At 40.3% G+C, this 24,378-nt stretch overlaps 2 protein-coding genes and 1 long non-coding RNA gene across 4 annotated transcripts; 1 reads left to right on the top strand and 2 right to left on the bottom strand.

The window, feature by feature from the left end:
- Positions 1-910: 910 nt before the first annotated feature.
- On the bottom strand, positions 911-2,572 carry LOC126610138 (uncharacterized). Its single transcript, XR_007618383.1, has 3 exons — positions 2,375-2,572; positions 1,699-1,762; positions 911-964 (listed from the first exon to the last, which is right to left on the bottom strand). It is a non-coding gene; the product is annotated as an uncharacterized LOC126610138 (long non-coding RNA).
- A 927-nt stretch (positions 2,573-3,499) lies between these two features.
- On the top strand, positions 3,500-17,748 carry LOC126609864 (putative E3 ubiquitin-protein ligase RING1a). The gene is made up of 10 exons (XM_050277795.1): positions 3,500-3,758; positions 3,900-3,942; positions 4,408-4,466; positions 14,710-14,791; positions 14,942-15,062; positions 15,234-15,275; positions 15,646-16,164; positions 16,379-16,486; positions 16,856-17,086; positions 17,550-17,748. The coding sequence occupies exons 1-10, from the start codon at positions 3,587-3,589 to the stop codon at positions 17,580-17,582; spliced, it is 1,410 nt and encodes a 469-aa protein (XP_050133752.1). The 5' UTR covers positions 3,500-3,586; the 3' UTR covers positions 17,583-17,748.
- A 1,035-nt stretch (positions 17,749-18,783) lies between these two features.
- Positions 18,784-23,690, bottom strand: LOC126609700 (protein TPX2). 2 transcript variants are annotated; one of them, XM_050277574.1, is made up of 18 exons: positions 23,386-23,690; positions 22,598-22,680; positions 22,388-22,512; positions 22,195-22,272; positions 21,814-22,083; positions 21,631-21,727; positions 21,347-21,538; positions 21,093-21,245; positions 20,945-21,007; positions 20,778-20,858; positions 20,515-20,682; positions 20,288-20,422; positions 20,118-20,195; positions 19,902-20,021; positions 19,636-19,802; positions 19,386-19,554; positions 19,192-19,286; positions 18,784-19,100 (listed from the first exon to the last, which is right to left on the bottom strand). In XM_050277574.1, the coding sequence occupies exons 1-18, from the start codon at positions 23,549-23,551 to the stop codon at positions 18,983-18,985; spliced, it is 2,358 nt and encodes a 785-aa protein (XP_050133531.1). In that variant the 5' UTR covers positions 23,552-23,690; the 3' UTR covers positions 18,784-18,982. The 2 variants fall into 2 exon arrangements, with proteins under 2 accessions (XP_050133531.1, XP_050133532.1); XM_050277575.1 differs by lacking the exon at positions 22,195-22,272.
- Between the last annotated feature and the right edge of the window lie 688 nt (positions 23,691-24,378).

The raw sequence follows: 24,378 nt of genomic DNA, 5'->3' as shown, positions 1-24,378 counted from the left end.
ATTATATGAAAAATGTACCCTTTTTTTAATATAAAATGTACCCATTTTTTTTATATAAAATTCATTCAATCTTTTATCTATTCTATTTTTAAACTTATTCTATTTCGTTGATTTGAGAATGTATCCATGTCAAGTTTAATAGAAGAAATTTAATAATGTTATTAAACCTAATACCCCCTTCTTTTTTTTGGGAAAAATGTACTCATGGTTTGGTACAATAATTTTTTGGTTAGTTTTTTATGAACGTACCCATGTGTGTGTATATATATACACACAATATATTGAAGAGTATAATTTATCTTTAATATTTTTAATCTCATAAATTATGAAGTTTTATTTTAAATCTCATTAATATAAATAACTACAAATTTCATTCTATTTTCTCCGCTTATATTGTAATTGACACGCCCCGATTTCGATGTCCCACGGACATCGGGATGGTCACGTGCTGGCCGACACCTGAAGGTGACGCAAGCTGTGACGACCCGTCCCTACTGTTCACTATGATTTCTTTTCCGTTGGTGTGAGTTGACGATTTTACCCTTTTTGGACAAAAGTGGAATCTGACGTGGACGTGGTTTTTGGCTTTCAATTTCATTTTCCTAGGTTCGTACTAAATTAGTACTCATCACTACACTTTATGGCTTCGTCACCCTCCAGGTGTCGGCCATCATAACCTGATTCGGAGTCCAAGTGGACATTCCAGGTCAGGGTGTGTCACAAGCCATTTATGAAAGCAAATGCTGAGAACATGCACCTAAATTGTAGCAAGATAAAAGAATGTGACATAAATGATATTCAACTGCCAACAATGAATTCACAACGATAATGCATGGCATGTTCCGAGCATATTCTAAATCAGGTTACAAGCGAAAGATGCTATTACAAAAGTAGTCAAGCAGAGAAGATGGCACAATGTCACTGGTATGGGAATGCCTCGTACATCGGATCGTAGTCCTCGTTCCTATGTCATGAGGGGGCGCAAAACAAACATGAGTGGACCAAGTTGATATATATATACACACACACACACACTACTGAAACAATTATCAACATACTAACCCCCAAAGTTTTATGAAAACTAATAGCATAATAAGTAGTAATTTTTCTGAAAACCCTAGCATGCCATAAAACCTTCATAAAACATATCTTGTATATAGTGTGCTAACTAGTGGTATCATTATCAGTATCTCTCTTCTGCACAGAACAGTGCCTTACACTAGTTACCAAAAAAAAAAAAAAAAACAGTGCCCTACACATGCTCGCCCGAAGGCAATATAAGTATCATTTTCCATATGCACAGAACAGTGCCCTACACACGCTCGCCTGAAGACAATATAAGTATCTCGCCCGAAGGCAGAACTTTGACCACTAGATACGCACAAAACCATTGAACATAATCTTTTCAAACATAGGTACATATATCTCAAAAACAACATCTTCATAGTATAAAGTCATCCATCATTTGTACTAGAAAGAAGTGTGTAAAAACATGTTCTAAATAGTATATCGTCATCCATCAGATGTCCTACAAAGAACATAGGTTCAATAGAAAATATGGTATTCCAAAATATTCTAAGTAAAGCATGATATCACAAGTGTAAATCTAATTTACTCATAAAACGTAATCATTAAATCGTGCTTTTCATGTATGCATTTCTACTAATAAAACATGCATTTTAGAAGGGGTCCACTCACAAATACTCCGTTGTCGTAGAGCCGTATGAAATATGAATGACGAAATTGTTGCTATTAATTGCACCTAAGCACATAACGGGTACAATTAATAAAACTATACCCAAACAATTTAATTCGGGAAAACGAATGTCAGAAATGGGTCCAGGACGTCGAAATTAGCCTAGGAGGGGTTTCGGACAAAACCCGAAAAGTCAACGGTCAAGGTCAAAGTCAACAAGTAGGGTTAACGGGTCAAACTGGGTCGGACTGATTTAGGGTTGGATCTGAGTTGGGTCCTAGGGTTTGGGTTAGGCCGGTTAGGGTTTTAGGTTGGCTGGGTTTAGCTTTAGGAATTGGGCTTAGGGCCCGGCCCCAAGGCCAAGGGCCCGTGGTACAAACGGCCCGAATGCTTACAAGAAAAAGGGTTTGGGTTTTATCCTAACGGGCCTTGGGTTGAAAGCCTGGCCCAAAACCTTTAGGTTTTAACAAAAAATAAAAGAAAATTAATAAAATGATTTTGGGTTGGACTTAAGGGGTAACAAACCTAAAGCCCAGGTTTTGGCAAGGCCCAAAGGGTTTGGTTTCGACAGAAAATGAACGCCGGAGCTTTCCCAGCTCCGGTTGCCGGTGACCAAACATCTTAGGGTCCGATCTAGGTGTTAAAATAAAGGTGGAGGTGAAAGGAAGGAGTTGGTACCTGTTTCACAATGAGTGGTGGCCGGGAAGTGGCCGGATTTTGCTCAAAAGGTCGCAAGTACGCCTGAGATTTTTCCTGGGCTTCTAAGCTTCGCCGAGCTCCACCGAGACTAGGGAAGGGGAAGGGAGGTCCCTGTGGGTCGTAGTGGTCTAGCACCATCGTCGAGGTGTCTCCTGGGTGTGTGTGGGTGCGATCAGAGAGAGTGTGGGAGTTAGAGAGTGAAGGAGAGGGAGAGAGAATTGAAAGTGAGAGAGAGATAGAGAGAAGAGAGAGCTGACTCGGGAGGGGGAAGAAGAGAGAAAGATATGGGGACTTGCCACGTGGCAAGTAATGATAGGAGGAGAAGGGTTAGGAAATCCCAAAAGGGATCCAAATAGGGTTAGTGTCCAAGGGGTCAAAATGCAAATTGCATTAACTTTGAGGGATGTTGTATAATTACATAGAAATTTTTGGGGCGGGGTTTTACAATAACATATGAAGAATCGTTTGAATACCGTACTTTGAAAAATCTCTCCCAAAAAGAGCAATACACAAAGCAAGGGAAACATGGGAACACTTTAATAATATGTTGTTTTATTTATTTAATTATCAATTTGTTTGTTTTGCCACTTAGTACTATGGTTTAGTGGTATTCATCTTCACTTGTAAGTAAGAGGTCTTAGGTTCGATTCTCGCGAATTTGAACCACATTATTGCTAGCTCAACATCGCCTTCAATAGAGCAATTTACATAGAATGAGTTTACTATCATATAACGTCTTGATAAAATATTATAATACCATGTACTAAAAACTTACACATGTTACTGTTTTATGAAACGGACGTCACAATAACAATGAAGGTAGCAGTTAATGCATTCTATACAAGTGAGAATTTTTTTTCTGTACCTAGTACACAAATCGATACCCACTTGTAATATCAAATGAAAAAGACACGAAAAAAATATATGCTCTTTCCACTTATATTATGATGCTTGGACCAGCGGCTTGTGTATTGGGTAATTGTAAATATCTCTCCATATAAGTCCTCGTCGCCTTCTTCTTCTTCTTCTTCTTTCTTATTAGGCAGGCAGTGAGATACAGAGAGAGAAACGTTTTCACAAAACAGACACAGCCACCGACCGATCTCTCTCTCTCTCTCTCTCTCTCTGTGTTTCCATCGATCTGTGTGTGTGTGTTTTCTCTTTGTTTTTTGTACGCAATAGAATACATCAATGCCTTCACAGAAGCGTTCGACAGCAGAGCAGCTCAGCGATGATGTAGAACATCGCCACCACCAACGGCAACGACCCAAGCAATCTCGACTGCAAGATGAACACCAACTCCTAGACCAAGAAGAGGAAGAAGAAGAAGAAGCAGCAGTAGAACAAGAAGAAGATGATGCCGGTTACGTATCATCTCTCTCTCTCCCATCCCATATTCTCTGCTCTTTATATGGTTTTCTTCATATGGGTCCTCTTTTGGTTCTCGATTGACTAACTTAACAAGTTTTCTTGGTTTTTTTATTTTTTATTTTTTACACTTCAGATTCTGATGGAGGTGCATCTTCAACTTCTCAAGAGATTCCAGAGTACTCTCTCTATCTACTTTATTTTCTGTCGTACTTAAATATCTTATGTGGATAGTACTAGCTAGTTGTAGATTCATGTTGATTTTATCACCATTTTCAAGCAGTTTATGAAAGCTCCATGGGTTGAATGATGATCGGTTTTCGACGTCTATAGTAAAAGATGGAAGTTGGTTTCGATAATGTTGGATCGTCGTCGGTTGTCAAATTAGCTATTACCAAGTTGTGGTTCTGCTTAATATAATGGTCCAGTGATTGTTGCATGTTGGGATCTGAGCCTTGTTTTGTGCTTGTACACGTCGATATATTAAAATTCGACAGGGCAGGGGCTAGTTTTCCGAATTTCTATTTTCGAGTAATGCAAACTGTTATTGTGTATCGTCCAACTAGTGCTATATATGCTTTGAAATTTTGTACCTTCTCTATATTTTTGAGAAACGATTCCACGTACTTGTTGTGCCCTTGCAGATTGATATTCATACAACTGCAAGAACTCCGTAAAGACGTACACTGTCCAATATGTCTCGGTAAATGCTGCTTCTCAACCTTTTGAGTTTGAATGAAATTCAATGCTTTAAACTTAAAATTGCTATGTGTTCACTCACTGGACTCAACTGATGAAGATTTCCCCCTCGTGGTGCACATATCCTTTTTCTCTTTTGCTTCTGCCCAGAAAACATGAGTGTTGCTTGTTTTAAGGTTTATTGCACTACGATGTAATACACACACATATACACATAACAAAATTATTAATTCACTTTTCATTTCAATGGTGGTTAACTGCTAATTTTGCTATGCATTTCAGTTCTTGTTGTTGCATTGCATGCCCGCATTTTTTGGCATGGATTCTCAGTGATGTAGAGATTGAGTTGCCTATAATTAAGTAGTTAACTGCCAATTGTTATAGTGTCCTTTGTAGTTCCACCACTGTCTTCACTCTATAAAATGCAATGTGGTATCCTTTGGGGCAAACTATTTAGGGACTGCAATTTGAATAATTTGGTTGGCTCCATATATCGTTCAATTTGTCAACCACGATATTTTCGGGCCAAGAGTAATCTGGATCTGGAAACAAGGGCTATCTAATACCAAAACCAACTATCAGTATTTGATTTAGCCTATAAGTTAACAAGGGGAAGGCTAAGTAGGGTGTGATTGAGTTGAAGAAGTGAGAAAACCTCGGTGATCTATGGTTTAGCAATGACATGCCGTTGACAGATAATGGGAAACCTGCCTCCTTACATTACACCTCATTTTTCTTGGTTTATGAAACCTTCGGTACTCAGTGACGTCCCACATTTTAGAAATAAAGATAGCTTTAGCGTACTCGTAGGAAAACTATTAAGTAATGAATAGTTTCTAAGATCTAAATAATAAAAGATATATTGATGTGGAAGAATGGGAGCTCAAGTGTGTAGAAAGCACACACATACTTGTGCCGTTGCTTGGCTGATTAGAACCTTGAAACTATGACTATTGATTCATTCCAAAGAAAAGGTGGTAAAGGTATTCAAGTTCGATTATTCCCAAGCTTTCTGGACCTCACTTTCCACCTACCCAGCATCTTCACTAATAATATTTGTTGTGAAATATGTCCAGAGGATCAATACGAGCGACCTCAACTTCTCTAAAAGTGTTATTTTTGTAGTGGTTCTGGTAATTACTATGTTATCGTGATCTTTTAAAGAAGAAAACTGTGATTCCACTTCTATTTTCTTCTCTTGTTGCTTGCTTACATTTAACTCCGCCTGTGTAAGTTTATCTTACATTGCCGGTTCCAAGCCCAGATAAAGGAAGAGGGGGAGGGCGTCAGGTAGTCGACAGCCGGCACTCCTAGTTTACGTCGAATCCTTATGAAAATGAATCCAGAACGAAATCGCGCTAAAGCTAGGGCGTCACCCGTAAGTGGTGCGATGTGTGGCCTGAGCACAGTGATAAGTGAGCAAGGGTCGCTGTATCTCCATCGGCACCCAAATGCAGTGTTAAATGGGCAAGGGGGCCATAGAAACTTCTTTTCGAACGACTCCACTCAAAGTTGTTTGGGAGCATATGCTCTTATCAACTTTACACAGGACACACAAAAGAAGTACTTTGATCCTATTAGACGGGGGAGGTTGAAGAAGCTAGGACAGAAGGGTAGAGTTCAAGAGAGTAGAATGCGTTTAGGAACGTGGAATATAGGAACCCTAACGGGAAAATCTATGGAAGTAGTGGAAGTTATGGTGAGGAGAAGGATAAATATTATGTGCCTACAAGAAACTAAGTGGGTTGGTCTTAAGGCAAAGGATCTAGAAAACTCAGGGTTTAAACTCTGGTATTCGGGCACAAATAGAACAAGAAACGGTGTTGGCATCATCGTGGACAAGACCTTGATACAAGATGTTGTAGATGTCAAGAGGGTATGAGATAGAATCATGGCAATCAAGATTGTAATAGGACAAGGACTCATCAATGTGATTAGTGCGTACGCACCTCAAGTAGGGTTGGTTACGAGTTCGAAGGAGAAATTTTGGGAAGACCTTGGAGACTTGGTGCAAGGAATTGCTTAGACGGAGAAATTATTTATAGGAGGAGATTTAAATGGACACGTGGGCAAGGAGACAGACAAATATGGAGGTTTTCATGGTGGCCATGGTTTTGGGGAGAGAAACGAGGATGGGGAAGCTATCTTGGATTTTGCAATGGCGTATGATCTTTTCTTAGCCAACACCTTCTTTAAGAAGAGAGAAGAACATGTGATCACCTACAAGAGTGGGTCGTCAAAAACACAAATAGATTTTCTTCTAATGAGGAAAGGGGATCGTATAGCTTGTAAGGATTGCAAAGTTATACTGGGAGAGAGCTTGTCTAATCAACATCACTTGTTGGTGATGGATGTACATATCAAAAGAGTGAGAAAAAAGAACAAGACTTGGAAGTGCCCAAGGACTAGATGGTGGAATCTAAAAGGAGAAAAACAAGCCATTTTCAAAGAGAAAGTAATCACCCAGTGTGTGTGGGATAGAGAAGGGGAAGCTAGCCAAATGTGGGATCCCATGGCTAGTTGTATCCGAAAAGTAGCAAAAGAGGTATTAGGAGAGTCCAAGGGCTTTGCTCCACACCAAAACGAATCTTGGTGGTGGAATGAGGAGGTACAAACAAAGGTGAAGGCTAAGAAGGAATGTTGTAAAGCCTTATGCAAGGATAGGACCGATGAAAATGGTGAAAGGTATAGAAGAGCGAAGCAAGAGGCGATGAAAGCTGTGAGAGAAGCTAAGTTAGTGGCGTATGACGATATGTATAAGCGACTAGATACCAAAGAAGGAGAGTTGAATATCTATAAACTAGCTAGAGCAAGGGAAAAGAAGACAATGGACCTAAACCAAGTGAGGTGCAGCAAGGATGAGGATGGAAAGGTTCTTGCTACAGAGAACGCGGTCAAAGACAGATGGAGAGGTTATTTTCATAATCTTTTCAATGAAGGACATGAAAGGAGTACTTCTTTAGGGGAGTTAAGTAACTCAGAAGAGTGTATAAACTACTCCTTTTATCGTCGAATCAGGAAGGAAGAAGTGGTTGTAGCTTTGAAGAAGATGAAACATAGAAAAGTAGTGTGCCCAGATGATATACCGATCGAAGTGTGGAAAGTCTTGGGAGAGACAGGTATAGCATGGCTCACTGACATTTTCAATAGGATTTTGAAAACAAAAAAGATGCCAAATGAGTGGCGAAAGAGCACTTTGGTGCTTATCTACAAGAATAAGGGCGACGTACAAAATTTCATGAACTATAGGGGTATTAAGCTAATGAGTCATACAATGAAGCTCTAGGAGAGAGTCATTGAGCATAGATTGAGGCAAGAAACACGGGTTTCGAACAACCAATTCGGGTTCATGCCAGGGCGCTCAACCATGGAGGCAATCTATCTCTTACGAAGATTGATGGAAAGATATAGAGAGGGGAAAAATGATTTACACATGGTCTTTATAGATTTGGAAAAAGCGTATGATAGGTTCCCAAGAGACATTCTCTAGAGGATTTTGGAGAAGAAAGGAGTACGAGTAGCATATATCCAAGCTATAAAGGATATGTATGAAGGAGCAAAGATTGCCATAAGAACTCATGAAGGACAAACCAAAAGCTTCCCCATAACTGTAGGATTACATCAAGGCTCATCCTTAAGTCCTTACCTTTTTGCGTTGGTAATAGATGAGTTAACATGACATATTCAAGATGATATTCCTTGGTGTATGCTTTTCGCAGACGATATAGTGTTGATAGATGAAACTCAGGAAGGGGTAAATGTGAAGCTTAACTTTTGGAGAGAAGTGTTGGAATCTAAAGGTCTTCGCCTAAGCCGATCAAAGACAGAACATATGGAGTGCAAGTTCAGTGCAAATAGAGGCCAAAATGAGTTAGGGGTGAGGATCGGAGATCAGGAAATACCAAAGACCGACTGCTTTCGCTACCTAGGATCTATCTTGCAAAAGAACAGAGAATTAGATCAAGATCTCAACCATAGAATACAAGCTGGATGGATGAAGTGGAAGAGTGCATCCGGTGTGTTGTGCGACCGCCGTATGCCACTGAAACTCAAGGGAAAATTTTATAAGACGGCAATAAGGCCGGCGATGCTGTATGGCACAGAATGTTGGGCAGTGAAGCATCAACACGTACACAAAATGGATGTAGCGGAGATGAGGATGCTTCATTGGATGTGTGGGCACACAAGAAAGGATAAGATTAGGAATGAGGATATCTGAGGTAAAGTAGGAGTAGCCAAAATTGTAGGAAAGCTGAGAGAAAATCGGTTACAGTGGTTTGGACATGTGCAAAGAAGGCCTACTGACGCTCCGGTTAGAAGATGCGACTACGAGATAGAGGTTCAGGGTCGAAGGGGTAGAGGAAGACCTAGGAAAACTTTGGAAGAGACTCTAAGAAAAGACTTAGAGTACTTGGATCTAACGGAGGACATGACACAGGAATGAGCACAATGACGTTCTAAGATTCATATAACCGACCCCACTCAGTGACTTGGATTTTTCAAGTCTCCAATTGAGAAGTTTTCCTCACTCGAGAAATTAAGGGAACACTACCTCAACCTACATGCTTCACTCACAAAGCTTCAACAAAAGAAAAATTCAAAGAACTTAGTGAAGAAGGCTTTGGTGTATTTAACACAATACGTTGAAATGAAGCAAAGCTTATTTATTGATATCTTCGATAAGTTATAAATATGTACATATACATGAGTTAAAATAAACAAACAAGGGGAGACCTTCACAAAGGTTGCTTAGGAGAAGTCTCAGCAGTCGGTAGAGCCCTAGAAAGAGAAGGCACCGGAGGGTGATCACTCGGAAGACGAAGGCAATAAATGCCTTTGGAACATACCCACAAACCTCTAATGATCAAGTAAAATCTGACCATCAGATTCCTTCATCTGGTCAAGCTTCCTCTTCATGTTTGTAGCATAGTCATGTGCGAGCATGTGCAACTGTTTATTCTCATGCTTGAGCTCTCTAATCTCCTGCTTGAGACTCATCACTTCAGCCGCCAATGATTCAACTTGGCAGGTTCGAGCAAATAGGCGTTGGGCCATATTCGACACAGAACCTGCACACTAAACATTGAGAGCCAGAGAATCCTTAACAGCCAACTCATTAGACCGTTTGGAAAGAAGTCTATTATCTTTGGAGTGAGAATGTTCCTGGCCACCACCGCAGCGGTTATATCATTCTTCATCATGGAATCCTCAACGGTAAGAGGACCAGTAGGGGATAAGAAGGATGGGCGCCATATGTTGTCTGGAGAAGGCGCGGCTGCCTCTTCACCAAGGTTCAAGTCAAAACGACGGTCGGAAGGGCCAGACATTTTCAAAGGTGTTGAAGAGAGAAGAGGTCGGACAAATCAAGATCTTAGAAGTGCAAGAATGGAGCTTCTGTTGGTGGAGATTCAAGTGTGCTTTGGAACTTAATGCCAGCCTCTATAAAATCTGCACTCGACGGAGCTTCAGAAATCGAAGAGGCGTCTGCTCAGAAATTGAAGAGGCGTTTGCTTTCTCAAAAGCTGGGCTGCTCAAAGACCACGAGGGCCGATCTAAAAAATTGAAGAGGCGCTTGCTTTCTTAAAAGCTGGGCTGCTCAGAGACCACGAGGGCTGATCTCAGAAATCGAAGAGGCACCTGCTTTCTCAGCCTTGTCAGCACCTGTCACATGTACACTCAGCTTTGCGAAAATTACGGGCAATCTGTCGAAGATTTTTGGTGAAGTAGAAAGCACGTGAATCTTACTGTTCAATCAACCACTTTCCACACGCAACATCAGCTCATGGGTACCACAGATAACTTTTCCAAAGATCTCTGACAAAGTTTAGACACGTGAAGCTTGCAGTTTCCACTACATCACTATGACCAAGAAGGGTAAAAGAATAGCAAAAAAACAACACTAACAAAGTTTAGACACATAAATTTTGAAGGTTTAGCTACCATATTATTACCCACAAGGGTAAAGGAACAACACCACTGCTGGATAATAGGAAAGTCCCTGTGTGTCAACCTCTGTGCTCCGTGGCAAGGTAGACTAGCAAAAATGCCCAACCTTTACTCACATTCGAGAAAACACTCCTAACAAGATTGCTTGCTCCAAAATCAAAGAGGCACATCCCTCCGAATCTCGAGAGCCAGACTCCCAACAGGATTACTTTCTCAAAAATCGAAGAGACACCGGCAGGATTGCTTTCTTAAAAATCGAAGAGGCACCGTTCTCCGAATCTCGAGAGCTAGATCCCCGACAGGATCGCTTGTTCGAAAATCGAAGAGGCATCGCTTTCTCAACTTCGAAAGCCAGATCTCATTGGATAAAGCTTGTCTGTAATCTTCACACGCAACATCAGCTTTCCAGATACCACAGATCACTTTTTCAAAGTGCTCTGACAAAGTTAAAACACGTGAAGCTGGCAGCTCCCACTACAGTGCTATAACCAAGAAGGGTAAAGGAATAGCATTACTACTTGTTGTTAGGGAGACTCCTATATATGTCGACCTTCATCCTCAACGGACAGGCATACCTGCAAAAATGCTCAACCCTTCCTCATATCTGTGAGGGCACTCCCAACGAAGCCTCTCGAAATACTCAGCTTTCTTTCCCCCCGATAATACATCTGCAAACAAGCTACACAAGAGCAAGAATATCTCATATCATCAGGGTTAAAAGCAAGAGTATCTCATATCATGTTTTTTCCCTGTCTTTTCCTTTGGCCTTGTTCTTACCTGAAGGACAAGGAGAAAGAGAGCAATCAGTCAGCACTTGGAATCAAGCTTCCAGTTAAGAACTGGCTGCCTGGAACCCCTTACCTGATTACTTACCTGGCATTGCTCTCGAGTACTCATCTTCAACATCTTATGCTTCCAGAGAAGATATCACATCTGCCTGAGGAAAAGATAGGGCAAGTGAGAAGGATACAAGGAAGCATGTGGAGACAAGCGTAACAGAACACGTGCCGATACTTCCACTACTTGGTCAACAGCAAAAGTATCCCATATCAGCAGGGTCGAACGTACTCTAGATTTGATGGACTTGTTTTGACCCTCAAATTCTTCAGTCGGCCTTATACTCTGGAGGTAACCAGAAAACCCTTCAGCCTAGGGGTGGGCAAACGGGCCTGGACCCGCGGTCTGGGGCGGTTCGGGGCGGGTTTGGAGCAGGTTCGGGGCGGGGCCCTATATTTGAAACACAAAACGAATCGGGGCGGGGCGGGACGGGTCCAATTCTAAATATACACGGGCCCCCGACCCAGACCGTATACACATACTTTCCTTCCTTCTCTCTCACACACACACACAGGGTCTCTACAATACCTCTCTCGGTTTCTCCGATTCTCCTCAATCTTCTGCGTCAAATCTTAACCCTCTTCGTCAATTCTTAAACTTGGAGATGTTCCTCCCTATCGATCTCTCTCTCTCCCATATCGTCTTCGTTGATTCTTAAACTCGAAGACTCTCATCCTTACCATCTACTCCTCTCGACTCCGAGTCTCCGACGACCACCATCTGCTCCTCTCAACTTCAGCCACCACCTCACGGTCCAGAGTCTCCTGACTCCTGAGTTCCGACCAGTCCATTTCGAAGCCACAAGGTATTCAATTTTAGCCTTTAGGGAATTAAGGAATTAGGGTTGTTCTAGATTTAGGGATTTTAATTTATTCTGTTCTATTTTGGTTTCTATAATTTTGAATATATTTTATATCAGACATTTTGTTCTGGGTTTTGTGTTTTGGTTGCGATTTTGTAATTTAGATCATAGTCTAAGCTTTGAGAATTAACTACATGTGTCATGATGGAATCTTTCTCAACGCATGTAGGGCTTGTTATTGTTATTATCGAAATTCTTTCAAAACTTGAGTTTCATGTATGGATTTTCATTGTTATCCTATTCTCCATTTTAGGGATTTATATTTTAAACCATTAATCTTTGGCAATACAAGGTTCTGAAAAATGGGGTTGAAGTTAAGCTGCAAAGGAATGCATTGAGTGTGCTTGAACATCTACAGGGAATGAGGAAGATTACAATTTTTATTAAATGTTAATTACCAATTATAGTATAATTTGCACTCTGTTAGGAACCATGGATAGATTACAACAATGTTCTATATTTTGGATTTGGATAATAATACTAATATGTGCTGCTAGCCACAATCTGTGCTTCAATACTCCTCTAATATGTGCTGCTGCAGTGTTGTTGTGCATTCTTAAGCCTATAGCCTTCTAGATTATTGCAGAAAGAACTTCCCAGATTTGTTTTTCATCAAGGTTTTCTTTGCTGCATTTCAGAGGAAAATTCAACAACAAAAAAAATTAAGGAAAAAAAAAAGTAAATGGACCCGTGGACCCGCCCCGACTCGGCCCGTTTTAAACGGGCCGGGTAGGTTTGGTTCCAAAACTTAGAATTCCTATACCTGCCCTGCCCCGCCCCGTTAGATTTTTAAACGGGTCCAGTCCGGTCCCTTTAAATTTGGACCCGGCCCGGCCCGTGCCCACCCCTACTCCAGCCTAGTTCAAGAATAAGCTTGTGGAAAGTTACTTATTCAAAAGCAAAAGTATCTCATATCATCTCTTCTCCTTTTCTTCTCTTTATCTTTCATGCTGCCTGTAAGATAAGGAGAATGAGAACAATCAGCCAGAACTCGAAATCAAACTTATGATATGGGACTGATTGCTTGGAGCTCTGATTGCTTACCTTGTCTGTCACCTCTTTCAGCAGATCCCCTAGCTCGACGACTTGGGGGACTCCTACTACATGGTTTGTATCGCGCTTGACCAAGCCTGAAACTACAAGTAAGCTTCAAGTGAAATTGATACATTACCTTGTGCATCTCCACCGGTTAAAGATACCACCCCTGGACGGAGGAAGAGTACTTCTAAAGAAGATGCCACATCTACCTATGAGACAGATAAGGCAAGTGAAGACGATACCACACTTCGGTACTTAGAAGTTTTGTGATTACTCAGCGGCTTGGATCTTGCAAGTCCCCAACCGAGGAGCTTCCCTTTCAACCAGGAGGTCAATCACAGAGCGACACGTGTCGACATCAGAAGCCAATCATAGCGCGACACGTGTCAACATCGGAAGCCAATCACAACACGACACGTGTTAACATCGGAAGCCAATCACAACACGACACGTGTCAATGTCAGAACAAGGCTAGAAACTCTCTTCTATAAAAGGAGATCATTCTCCCAAAATATTTCCTAATGCCATTTGTACTAAATCATTCACTTGTACCCACTAAAGGAGAGCTTAAACCTATGTACTTGTGTAAACCCTTCACAATTAATGAGAACTCCTCTACTCCGTGGACGTAGCCAATCTGGGTGAACCACGTACATCTTGTGTTTGCTCTCCTGTCTCTATCCTTTTACATACTTATCCACACTAATGACCGGAGCAATCTAGCGAAGGTCACAAACTTAATACTTTCTGTTGTACCAAAGTCCTCACTGATTTTGTGCATCAACAATCCTTAAGTCTTTACCTTTTTGCATTGGTAATGGATGAGTTAACAGGACATATTCAAGATGTTATTCCTTGGTGTATGCTTTTCGCAGACGATATAGGGTTGATAGATGAAACTCAGGAAGGGGTAAATGCGAAGCTTAACCTTTGGAGAGAAGTGTTGGAATCTAAAGGTCTTCGCCTAAGCCGATCAAAGACAGAATATATGGAATACAAGCGGGATGGATGAAGTGGAAGAGTGCATCCGGCGTGTTATGTGACCGTTGTATGCCACTGAAGCTCAAGGGAAAATTTTATAGGACGGCAATAAGGTCGGCGATGCTGTATGACACAGAATAATGGGCGGTGAAGCATCAAGACGTACACAAAATGGGTGTAGCGGAGATGAGGATGCTTCGTTGGAGGTGTGGGCTCACGAGAAAGGATAAGATTAGGAATGAGTGGGTTGGACATGTGCAAAGAAGGCCTACTGACGCTCCAGTTCGAAGATGTGACTACGGGACAGAGGTTCAGGGCCGAAGGGGTAGAGGAAGACCTAGGAAAACTTTGGAAGAGACCCTAAGAAAAGACTTAGAGTACTTGGATCTAACGGAGGACATGACACAAAACCGAGCGCAATGGCGTTCTAGGATTCACATGGCCGACCCCACTTAGTGGGAAAAGGCTTTGTTGTTGTTGTTGTTGTTGTTGCTGTTGCTTGCTTACATTTCCTCTTCTGTGCTATCCATAATGGGGTGTCAATCTAGTAAACAAACATTGATAAATTTCTTCTCCTTGACAGGAATTATGAAGAAAACACGGACTGTAATGGGATGCCTACACAGGTTTTGCAGGGAATGTATCGACAAGTCAATGCGATTGGGGTATGTAATGTTGAGCTCTTTCCCTCTTAACTTTTTATTATTTTTTGTAACAGTGGCATTTGATTTTCTGATTAATAGAATGAAAAATATATTAGAATACGAGTTGAGAACCAATCAAGTTTATTTATTTAGCTTGATATATAATCTCAGGAACAACGAGTGTCCTGCTTGTCGTGCACACTGTGCAAGTCGGCGTTCATTGAGAGATGATCCAAAGTGTGATGCCCTAATAGCAGCTTTATATCCGGATATTGAGAAGTATGAGGAGGAGGTATAAATTTAGCTGTTGTTTTTTATGTTTGGTAGCACTTTTGACTTCATATAGAAATAGAGAGGATACTTCAAATTAGTGTCGTTACAATGAACTTTTGACTTCATATAGATGACTCTAGTCTAATAATGTTTTTGCAAACGGAGAATTAAATTTGCAGCATGGTTTCAGGAATTGTCTTTCCATCAGGAGGAGAGGACTCGAAACGAGCAGGTTAGTTTCATTTTTGGTTAAAAAATTTCTTCCTAAGATTTGGATGGTGGTGTTTTCTTCGCTGACAATTTCAATCATGAAGTACCGCGTATAATCTTTCTTGGGACATGCCACTACTCAAGAAATATGTTCTCAAGTCCTGTAAATAGTATGTGGTTTCATCAGTGAGAAATTCTCTTCAAACTATTAAGCCAAACCCTCGCCCAAAGAAAGCCAAGGAACAAGGAAATGGAGCAAAGTGGAAATGGAGCAAAGTCGAAATGACCTTACCTTATTTTTCTTATTGTTGTTTGTTTTTTGGTTTTTGGTTCTCTAAACAGGTGCTTACTGACAACTTTGTTCCTGGTGCCATATTAATGCCTTAATACAGATCCAAGCATCAATTGCCAAAGTTTTTGAACAACAATCAGAAGCTCTAACTAAGAGACGCACATCTGGAAAAGATATATCAGATTCAATTCCTATGAGACCGCGGCCCAATAATCAGAGTTCTGTTTTAAGGAAACGGAACTCTCGAGCCGCTGAGGATGATAATGACAATGACAATAATACCAAGGGCAACAATTCATCTTCCACTGATGACCGGTGTACTGAACTTAGGCCAAGACAGCTGAGAAGACGGGCAGGATTTGGATCCTCTCAGCCTACTTCATCTCTGGCCAATTCAAGTGGAGGATGCGCTGAAAATAATGTAGAAGGGAAACGAGAGAACCGCAGAATTTCACCTGGTGTTGTCTGGAGCTCTGAAATGCTTGTTTGGGGGCGGGGTAGTGCTCGGAGTCACACACGGCGTGGCATTGCTAGTGGTCGCAACAGCAAGAATTCTGAGAGTACTCGCATATCAAAGTTGGTTGATTATCTCCAGAGCTCAGAGGAAAACAATGATGAGGTATAGGGAAACACTGCTGGACTATTTGTTTGGTCGTTAGTAAGTCTATTAATTCCATGTGCCACTCAGGGAGTACTCTTGCTGAGTTTTAGTTTCTCGGGGGCAGATGAAATGAGATACTTCTTTGAGCACCACAGTGACAAAATTAGAAACGGTATTGCTTTCTGTTTTCGTCGTTTTGTATCCGCTTTGATGAAATAATTCTTTTCTGCAGTTAGATGTTCATCTCATGCTTATTTCTTTGGATACAAGTTGTGCACCAAGTTTACAGCGGCCACACCTTTCTTGTCGGCCAAGTTTGTCAGTGAAGCACCTGTGTGAAGTAAGATTATTCTCCTGATATTACTAACCTTAAACTTCTGAAGATGTATACTTCATTTGTTAGACTTCGTTTGAGTATGTAGTATGCATAATCTGTTCTTATTCTTGTTTGGATGAGAGTTATAACGTCGTCTGTAAAACTTGCTTGTCATGCCTCTTTTCCTCATCTTGTGCCAGAATATTAGTTTGCATACAATTGATAAAGAATATAGACCTGATTCATTTGAAACTCTGACTAGCCTTAAATTTGGTAGGATCTTTTGTTCAATGCGGAAATGTTAGTTTACCCCTCTTCTTTCTTTGGTTTTGTTCTACATTACACAATATCTCCGGTGCCTGTGTAATTTTTACATGCATATTTTCTGTACAGTATGTATCTCACCAGACGCCTTTGAGGGCTGAGGAAGTTGAATTATTGGCAGTTAAAGGGCCTCCCAGTTCCAATGACAAGAAATTGAACCTAAACCTGGTGTCCTTAATTGATGATCCGGATTCTGTGCGATTTCTAACAGATCCATGTAGTTATGAAATCCAAATTCTGCAAGAAGAAGAAACTTTGGGAAGGATCAGAGCCAATTGCACTTCCAGCAGGGACCATTTGGTGAGTAGACAAGCTCTTTTAAGATCTCTACTTTTCACTATCTACAAGCTAAAATGTGTGCACTGGTTGCGAATGACAGAGATCCCCAAGATTTTGTCAAACTTTACAATAGTACGCGTTTGATCAAGTAACAAAATGAATTCGCTGGTTGAATTTTCCTCTCAGATTTAACCACAAAGAACACTCCGACATCCATTTTTGCATTATATTTGACTGTTTTGAACTGTGCGGAGTACTACTTGACTGCGTTAGTTTGTTAGTGATGACGGTATGAGTAGTTTTCTCTTGCTAGAGAATCGCGTATTATGCTGTAAAACTGTGAATGAAGACTGTTGATTACGCTATTCGTGTATGAATATGCAGTCCCATCTACGAGCTGACAACATGAAATACCATTACGATTGTCTGGCAGGCGATCATTCTTTATGATCGTACTAAATTACTATCTTCTACTTCTTTTCAGATTCTCGCATACAGGCAGAAGGAGATTAGTTAGGAATGAAATCTTGAACCTGCCAAATGAATGCGGACGAGAAAATTGTTGTATTCGCTGTTGACATGAGAGTTACTGTAAATGCAGTCGAAGATAGATACCGGGATGCATTGATCCCCGGTTGAGACATTGTTTGTTGTATTCTTGATTTCGTAAAACACTTGTTTGCATTGTTATTTATTTTAAGCCATCCTTTATTTAACAGTTCTTAGAAGCCCGGTCAAGTTTTAAGGGCTTCCTGTGAAGCAGAATTCTGTGGTCCACGTTGACGGAGGTTGATGAAAACCTGGACTCTTGTTTCTTCCTCGGATAACTGCTCCAAATGCGAAACAGAAACACGGAAATGGTGGTGGTGAAGCAGGATGAACGTGTTTCGTTCCTGAGGAGAAATTTTTCTGACGCATCACGAAGCAAAAGGATTACAAACGTAAATCCTTCAAGACCAAAGTTGTGAATCCACCAGTTTGATAGAAATTCCAAAAGATAATTTGATTAATTGATGAGTTGACTATAATGATAACATCCAAGGCTTAAATAAGTCATTTACAACTTCATTCGACAACTCAAAAGTTTAGAAAATTAAAACATAATTAATGACATTTATTGGACGGAAATTGAAAGCTCAGATTTTTATTACAGAATCTAAAATTGCGGTTTGGAGGTTGAAATGGCTTCAGATGGCTAAATATCATCTTATGTCACGGAAAAGTAGTGACTTTGAACCATGGTGTTGTTTGCATTCCGAAAAGGTATCATGGGCCTAAATCTAAGTCGGAGGCCAATTCTGCAAATTTTCACTGTGTTCTTTTGTCTTCCAACCGTCCATTTCCTCTTCAATCCATTCGGCCATAAGTCTATGTCATTTTCAGTGTGCCGAGAACACTTCCCGCACACTAAATGTCATAATACAAGTGGTTGAATTTTTTTTTCAAGTATCCAACCACTTATATTATGACACGTAATGTGCTGGCACTTTGCCGGCATCCCAAGGACTAAAAAATTTCGTATTTGGGTTGGACGTGCGAAATGAAGCCGAGATACAACATGATCATCAAAACCGAAATCGAACCCTCAACAGCAATAACACAAAGAAGCTTCTGAAGCAACAAAGTTGTTAGTAAAACTAAACACGAAGCAATCAAAGGAAGTAGACAACGAAGGGACGGCCGCCGATTCTGATTCTAGAAATCTTTGATGAAGGAGGTGGAGAAATTTTGAGGTTTTACATTGATCAGTAAAAGAAATTACACAAGTAACATTGAAAGAATTACACATTGGATTACATTGATACAAGAATTGGTAGATTCATGCTGCTAGTAAAGCAATAACTACATGTACTCGAATGGCCCTTGTACGGGTTCAAGAGTTCTTGAACAAACCACAGCATAGGGAAAGGGAAACAATCATCGCATCTGTGCCGCTGCGCTGGAAACTGCAGAGTTGATCACCATTTTTCGCCTTTCTTTCCGTTGGAGCACACGTAGATATGGTGATTTCGGTTTTGTTGCTTCCTTAGGACACCTATTATGTCATGAAATACACCATTTAATCAACCAGTCATGGAAATAATGCAGCAATTAAAATGCAATTTGGAATATTTACAATTCCTTACTTTGGGGGAAGGAAAGGATGGTCAAAATTGGGCACTGGCCTTGCATGGGGTACCAATGTCCTTCTGAGTTGTTTCAGTGCCTTCTCTTCTTCCACCTGCAGATGACAACGTTTCGGGGTATATGTCAGTTTAAATCATGCAAGTTCCCAAAAACTATGCAGCAAAAAGTACGTATAAAAAAGCATGATGCTTACCATTCTTGCTGCCTCGCTCTCTTCTCTATATCTCTTATACATCATCTCTTTCTCCCTAACTTTGTGATCAAATTCTGCTCTTTCAACAGCTCGATGATCAGCATGGAGATTGAACTCTTGAACTTGGGTGAGAGGCTTGCGTTCTTTTTCGGGAACTGGAATTGGGTCCCTGCATTACAAAACAAATGGTTATCAGTCCCTCATCTCTTTAAGACAAACAATAAAATCATGAATAAAGTAGTTTGCTTACTCTTTCAAGATTGGCTGTGCCTTGAACACTCTCATCTGAGCTTCTTCTTTCTCCTTCCGATGTCTTTCTTCCATTTCCCTTTGCAATTCCTCCTCATGCCTCACTAAACTCTCCAGCTGGAAAGGTTCCGGTTTTGTACACTGCTTGGGCTCTGGCTTGGGTGGGATCTGCATTTAAAACAACAGGATTTGGGGACCATCATTTCACCATTTTTGTTCCAATTGCATGTAATTGAACTCAAAAAACAAACTGATAAATATATGTACCACAGGGTAATCAGTGGTATAAGGATATGGGTTAGCTTTGGGAACCCTCGCTCTTTCTTCTTCCAATTGCTTGTGCCAGACTTCAGTAATGAATTTCCTTTCTTTCTCGGCCCCTCTTTCCTGATCATTACGTAAACACAAAATCAATAAGCAGGTTACAAGCAGACTGGCATGCATCACTGAATTATTAATGCTTTTGGAATTGAATTATCATACCTCTGTGTGGAGATGGAATGGGTTTGGCGTTGTGTTTCTTGGAACTGGTTTTTGGTGAGGCTCTGAGTTTAACGACAGCTGAAAAATAAATAAAAGATGTATAAGAGAAGCTGTACAGATGTTTTGTCTGCTACTTATGCAGTAGTATTGATAACATCCAATTCACTTACTTTATCAAATAGATCAACAATAGACGAAGATTGTGGTGGTATCCTTTCATTTGTTGCAAAATGGAATTCCCGAGGTTTGGTCACATGTTTCTTGGCATTACAGAACACCCCCATATCTCCTTTACTTTCAAATATCTGTGAACAATGAACATTTAGATAAATCAGTTCAGTACCTAATGTTTCCAAGATGAATATCTCAAACCGAAATTGAAAGGCTTGACATATACCTTCTTATTCAGAGGCTTGGCCTTGAATTTTGGGATTCTTTCGAGTTCTTCCTGTTCAATTTCAAACGAACTTTTCACCCTGGGTGGACGAGCCCTCAATGATGTTTGTAGCACAGGGGTTTTAGGTTCCGTAAGAAAAAACCCCAAACGAGGCTTCCATGGATTATTCTGTCATACAATGCAGAAAGAGATGTCAATGAGATGCCTCAGCTGGCTTAGCAAGAACAAAGAATGGAAATAGCAAATATGATTCTGTCTTATACCTGATGGGACACTTCGGTTGAAGCTATTGAGGATGTTTCTGCACTCTGATTGGCCCTTGCCATTGTCTCCAAATGGAATTCCTGCAACAATTAGACACAAGAGACTTATTATCACCGCTGCAACATTGAATGTCCTATTTATCAACCTCCAATCCACAGTAACTTACGTGAAATTCCGGTGGCTGGGGTGTACTTCTTGGTATTGCAGGCAATGATGAGGCTTCTAGAATCTATAATCAGCAACAAAGATCCAATGAACTCAACTGATATAGAACACAAATGAAACAGAAATAAGAGTATAAAATTACAAGTTACCTTTCTGTTTAATGGTCGAGCCTTAAACTTCGGAATTTTAGCCATCATCTCTTCTTCAAGCTCAGCAGTACTCTTTACTCTCACTGAACGAACACGCTGGGATGTTTCAAATTCAGGCTCCTTAGGCCTCGTCAAGGTGAGTTTGGGTTTCATCTGAATAATAAAAACAGCATCAACCTTTCATCATTAACATGAAAAATAAAATGAGACATGAAAAAGAACTTAAAGAGCCGGATGAAGATAAGATGCTTTACATGTGAAATATGCGGCAATGACAAGTCTCTGGTACTTGATTGGAACCTTTTCATCATTTCGGCTGTCGAAACAAATGGTGCTGCAGGTTCCCTAACATAAAGTTTTCTGTCCTCTTTTTGCACAGGAGCTGAAAAAGTTACATGACCCAGTTTTGACTTGTGGGGATATGCTTGGGGTTTGGGATTTAGAATCTGTAATTTTAGGGGACATAAAGGAAAACAATTAGGGTTGTTGTCTAGAAATAATAGTCAAGTTGATAAAACAGTACAGGAGTAAACTTTACCTGTCTAGATCTTCCTTCGTCCAATTTCTGCCGCTTTATCGCCTGATTTTCCTGTCCTAAATTGGGAGTTCCAGTTGCATTCTTCACATGTGTTTCTCTAGAGTTTTAAGTTATGTAGCTAATCAGTCATGACTGTTAGAATAAATCAACACATACATGAGGTAAAAACGTATATACACCAACCTTTTCACGCTATTTCGTTTAATGCTTTTAGTTTGGGATGACTGTAAGTGACTTTTTTGCCTCAGTGCTGAGGGGTTTCTAACCATGCTCGCTATCTTTTTAGCTGTTTGGTGCTTCTTGGAATGACTCGCAAGGCCTCCCCCCTTCTTGGAATAACTCATGGGTGGTTTTGGAGTGCAAGCTTCATTTTCATCTTGAATGATAGGTTTACTATTCTCCTTACCCTTGGTCAGATCAGTTTTCTTAATAGAAGACACTGCACCCAAAACACTGCAAAATAGAATGTAATAAATGAGAAAACGTGGAGCTCAATATTATATTCTAATTGACTAGTACGAGTCAAGAGGCTTGAAACAAAGCTTAAGAGGACCGCCCCCTAACCTTCCGTTTCCACTAGTACATTTGTCATCATGTCTGGTTAAATCAGTTTTCTTAATAGAAGATTTTGTATCCAAAACACTGCAAAACAGAAAGTATTAAATCAGGTCTTGGAGCTCAACGTTATATTCTAATCGACTAGTACGAGTCAAGAGATCTGAGACAAAGCTTTTAAGTAAGAGGAACGCCCCCTAACCTTCCATTTCCGCTGGTACATTTGTCATCATCTTTTAAGGCTTCAGCAGGCATGATCTCTGATTGAGGCTTAGTTTCCATAGACAACTTATCATCAGCTTTTAAGTCAGATGATGATTCCAAGTTCTGCAAAACATAAACAACCACGGAGTTAGAGAGCCATAAACAAGTCTAAGTTTTAAAGGCAAGAAAGAATGAATGAGACCACCACCTTCTCCATTTTCTCTGCTTCACTAAAGTCACACATGCTCTCGATTGTAAGGGATCTACCAGTCTTGATCTTAGGCATAAAGGCTGCACAGAAAAATACAAGTCCCATTACAATTCTAGAGAAGCAAAAGAACAAATGAAAGTCACTTTCAGTGATAAATGGACAACTACAGATTGAATGTCCCTTGCTACGTCAAACCAAACCTAATTCAAATTCTACAGAAAATTTGGGAAAGAAAGAACGAAAATCCGGAAAGTTCAAATCTAATTCCCTTTAACAAATAACTACTTTAAATGCCTAAGACTAAAAAGTATAAAAGAACATCTTGCTTTCAACAATTTGGAGTTCCTGCTTTCAACAAAAAGAAACCGAATTGTTATTCCTACTCCTTAATCTTCTGGGAAACAAACACAACCTAATGATATTTTCCAATAATCAAACACCACAAAATAAAGCAAGCATCCAGATTCCAGACAGCAATCGCTTCCTAGTCGATTTCGATTTCAAGAAACGCTTGGAATTGGAGCAAAATTCACCACGAAAAGAAAAATAAAACCCTAAAAATCCAATAGAGTTGCAGAAATCAACGCAATTAAGAGAAGAAAAGAAAAAACCCCTAAAATCGAAAGCAAATATTTGAGAGAAACCCTAACAAAGAAGACGCAAAAAACATACAGGTCTAAAGATATGAAAAGCACAAAAATGCGAAAGGCCAATACTGAAATTAAAAATGTCAGATAATAAGAGGGAGAGAGAAGAGATAAGAAGGATTAGGGAAGACGACGTACGTGAAGGAGCATAGGCTAGAGCGCAGTCGAACCAGAGCTCGGCCTTGAGCCTATCGTCGTTGCTCTCGTCCTTTGTGAAGTCGAAGAAGCGTGGAGCCGAGAACTCGTACGTCTCATCGACGATGATCGCCGTCGCCGCCGGCGCGTTGGGTTCTTGATCGGTCATTTGGTCTTCTCCTCGATTTCGAAAACTTGTTTGGGATGTGGGGATTCAGAGGAGGATGAGGAATTAGAAAAGATTTGGCCGATTAATGAAGAAATGATGAATAAATGAGAGGGAGGGAGGGAGGGAGGGAGAGAGGAGGGAGCGTTGGAGTGTGTCTGAGTGGGTGCGGAGAGGAGTATAACGTTAGGGGGGAAGGATCCCTCTAACGGTCTGATTTTTTGAATTTGGGGGCCAAGAGCCAATGTGACTGCTCTGGAGTGTGCTGTTTCTAACGGCTCTATTTCGCTTGCCTTTTAGGGGAGGAACGACGTCGTTTGCGTATGGGTAAATACCAAAATAATAAAGTAAAATAACAATTTTCAACTCAAATTTTTAACATAAAAAAATTAAGAGAAAATTTAGCTCATATAACCTCATTTTACACTCATTATTATTAATTAAACTGTCAATATCTAAATTCAAATTTACTACCTAAACTAACCTCACAAACCAACTTCAATATGTATAATTATTTTTATACCCATTTAAATAGAAATAGAAATCAAAATCAAAATCCATAAGAATTGGTGAGAATTAATTTAACGTTTGAGTTTACAAGAGGATGGCCATTGGACGCTGATAACACTAAAACACTTTCTTTTGATGGAATCTCCATCACCTTTATAGCGTTGCGCTTGATAAATCTCAAGTTGCCTTGCGTGACAATGTCAAACAAGTTGTTCCCTCATAGATCCCACTGCAATCATTAGGTTCCTTCTATATCCACAGTTTCCATTAGGATAAACATCAGTTTATCAGATAATATATGTCCTAATAGTCTTTGTGAG

The sequence above is a fragment of the Malus sylvestris genome, chromosome 17 (assembly GCF_916048215.2).
Source record: "Malus sylvestris chromosome 17, drMalSylv7.2, whole genome shotgun sequence".
Lineage (NCBI taxonomy): Eukaryota > Viridiplantae > Streptophyta > Magnoliopsida > Rosales > Rosaceae > Malus > Malus sylvestris.
Note: the sequence above shows the minus strand (reverse complement) of the source record. Positions and strands in the feature narration are given on the sequence as shown.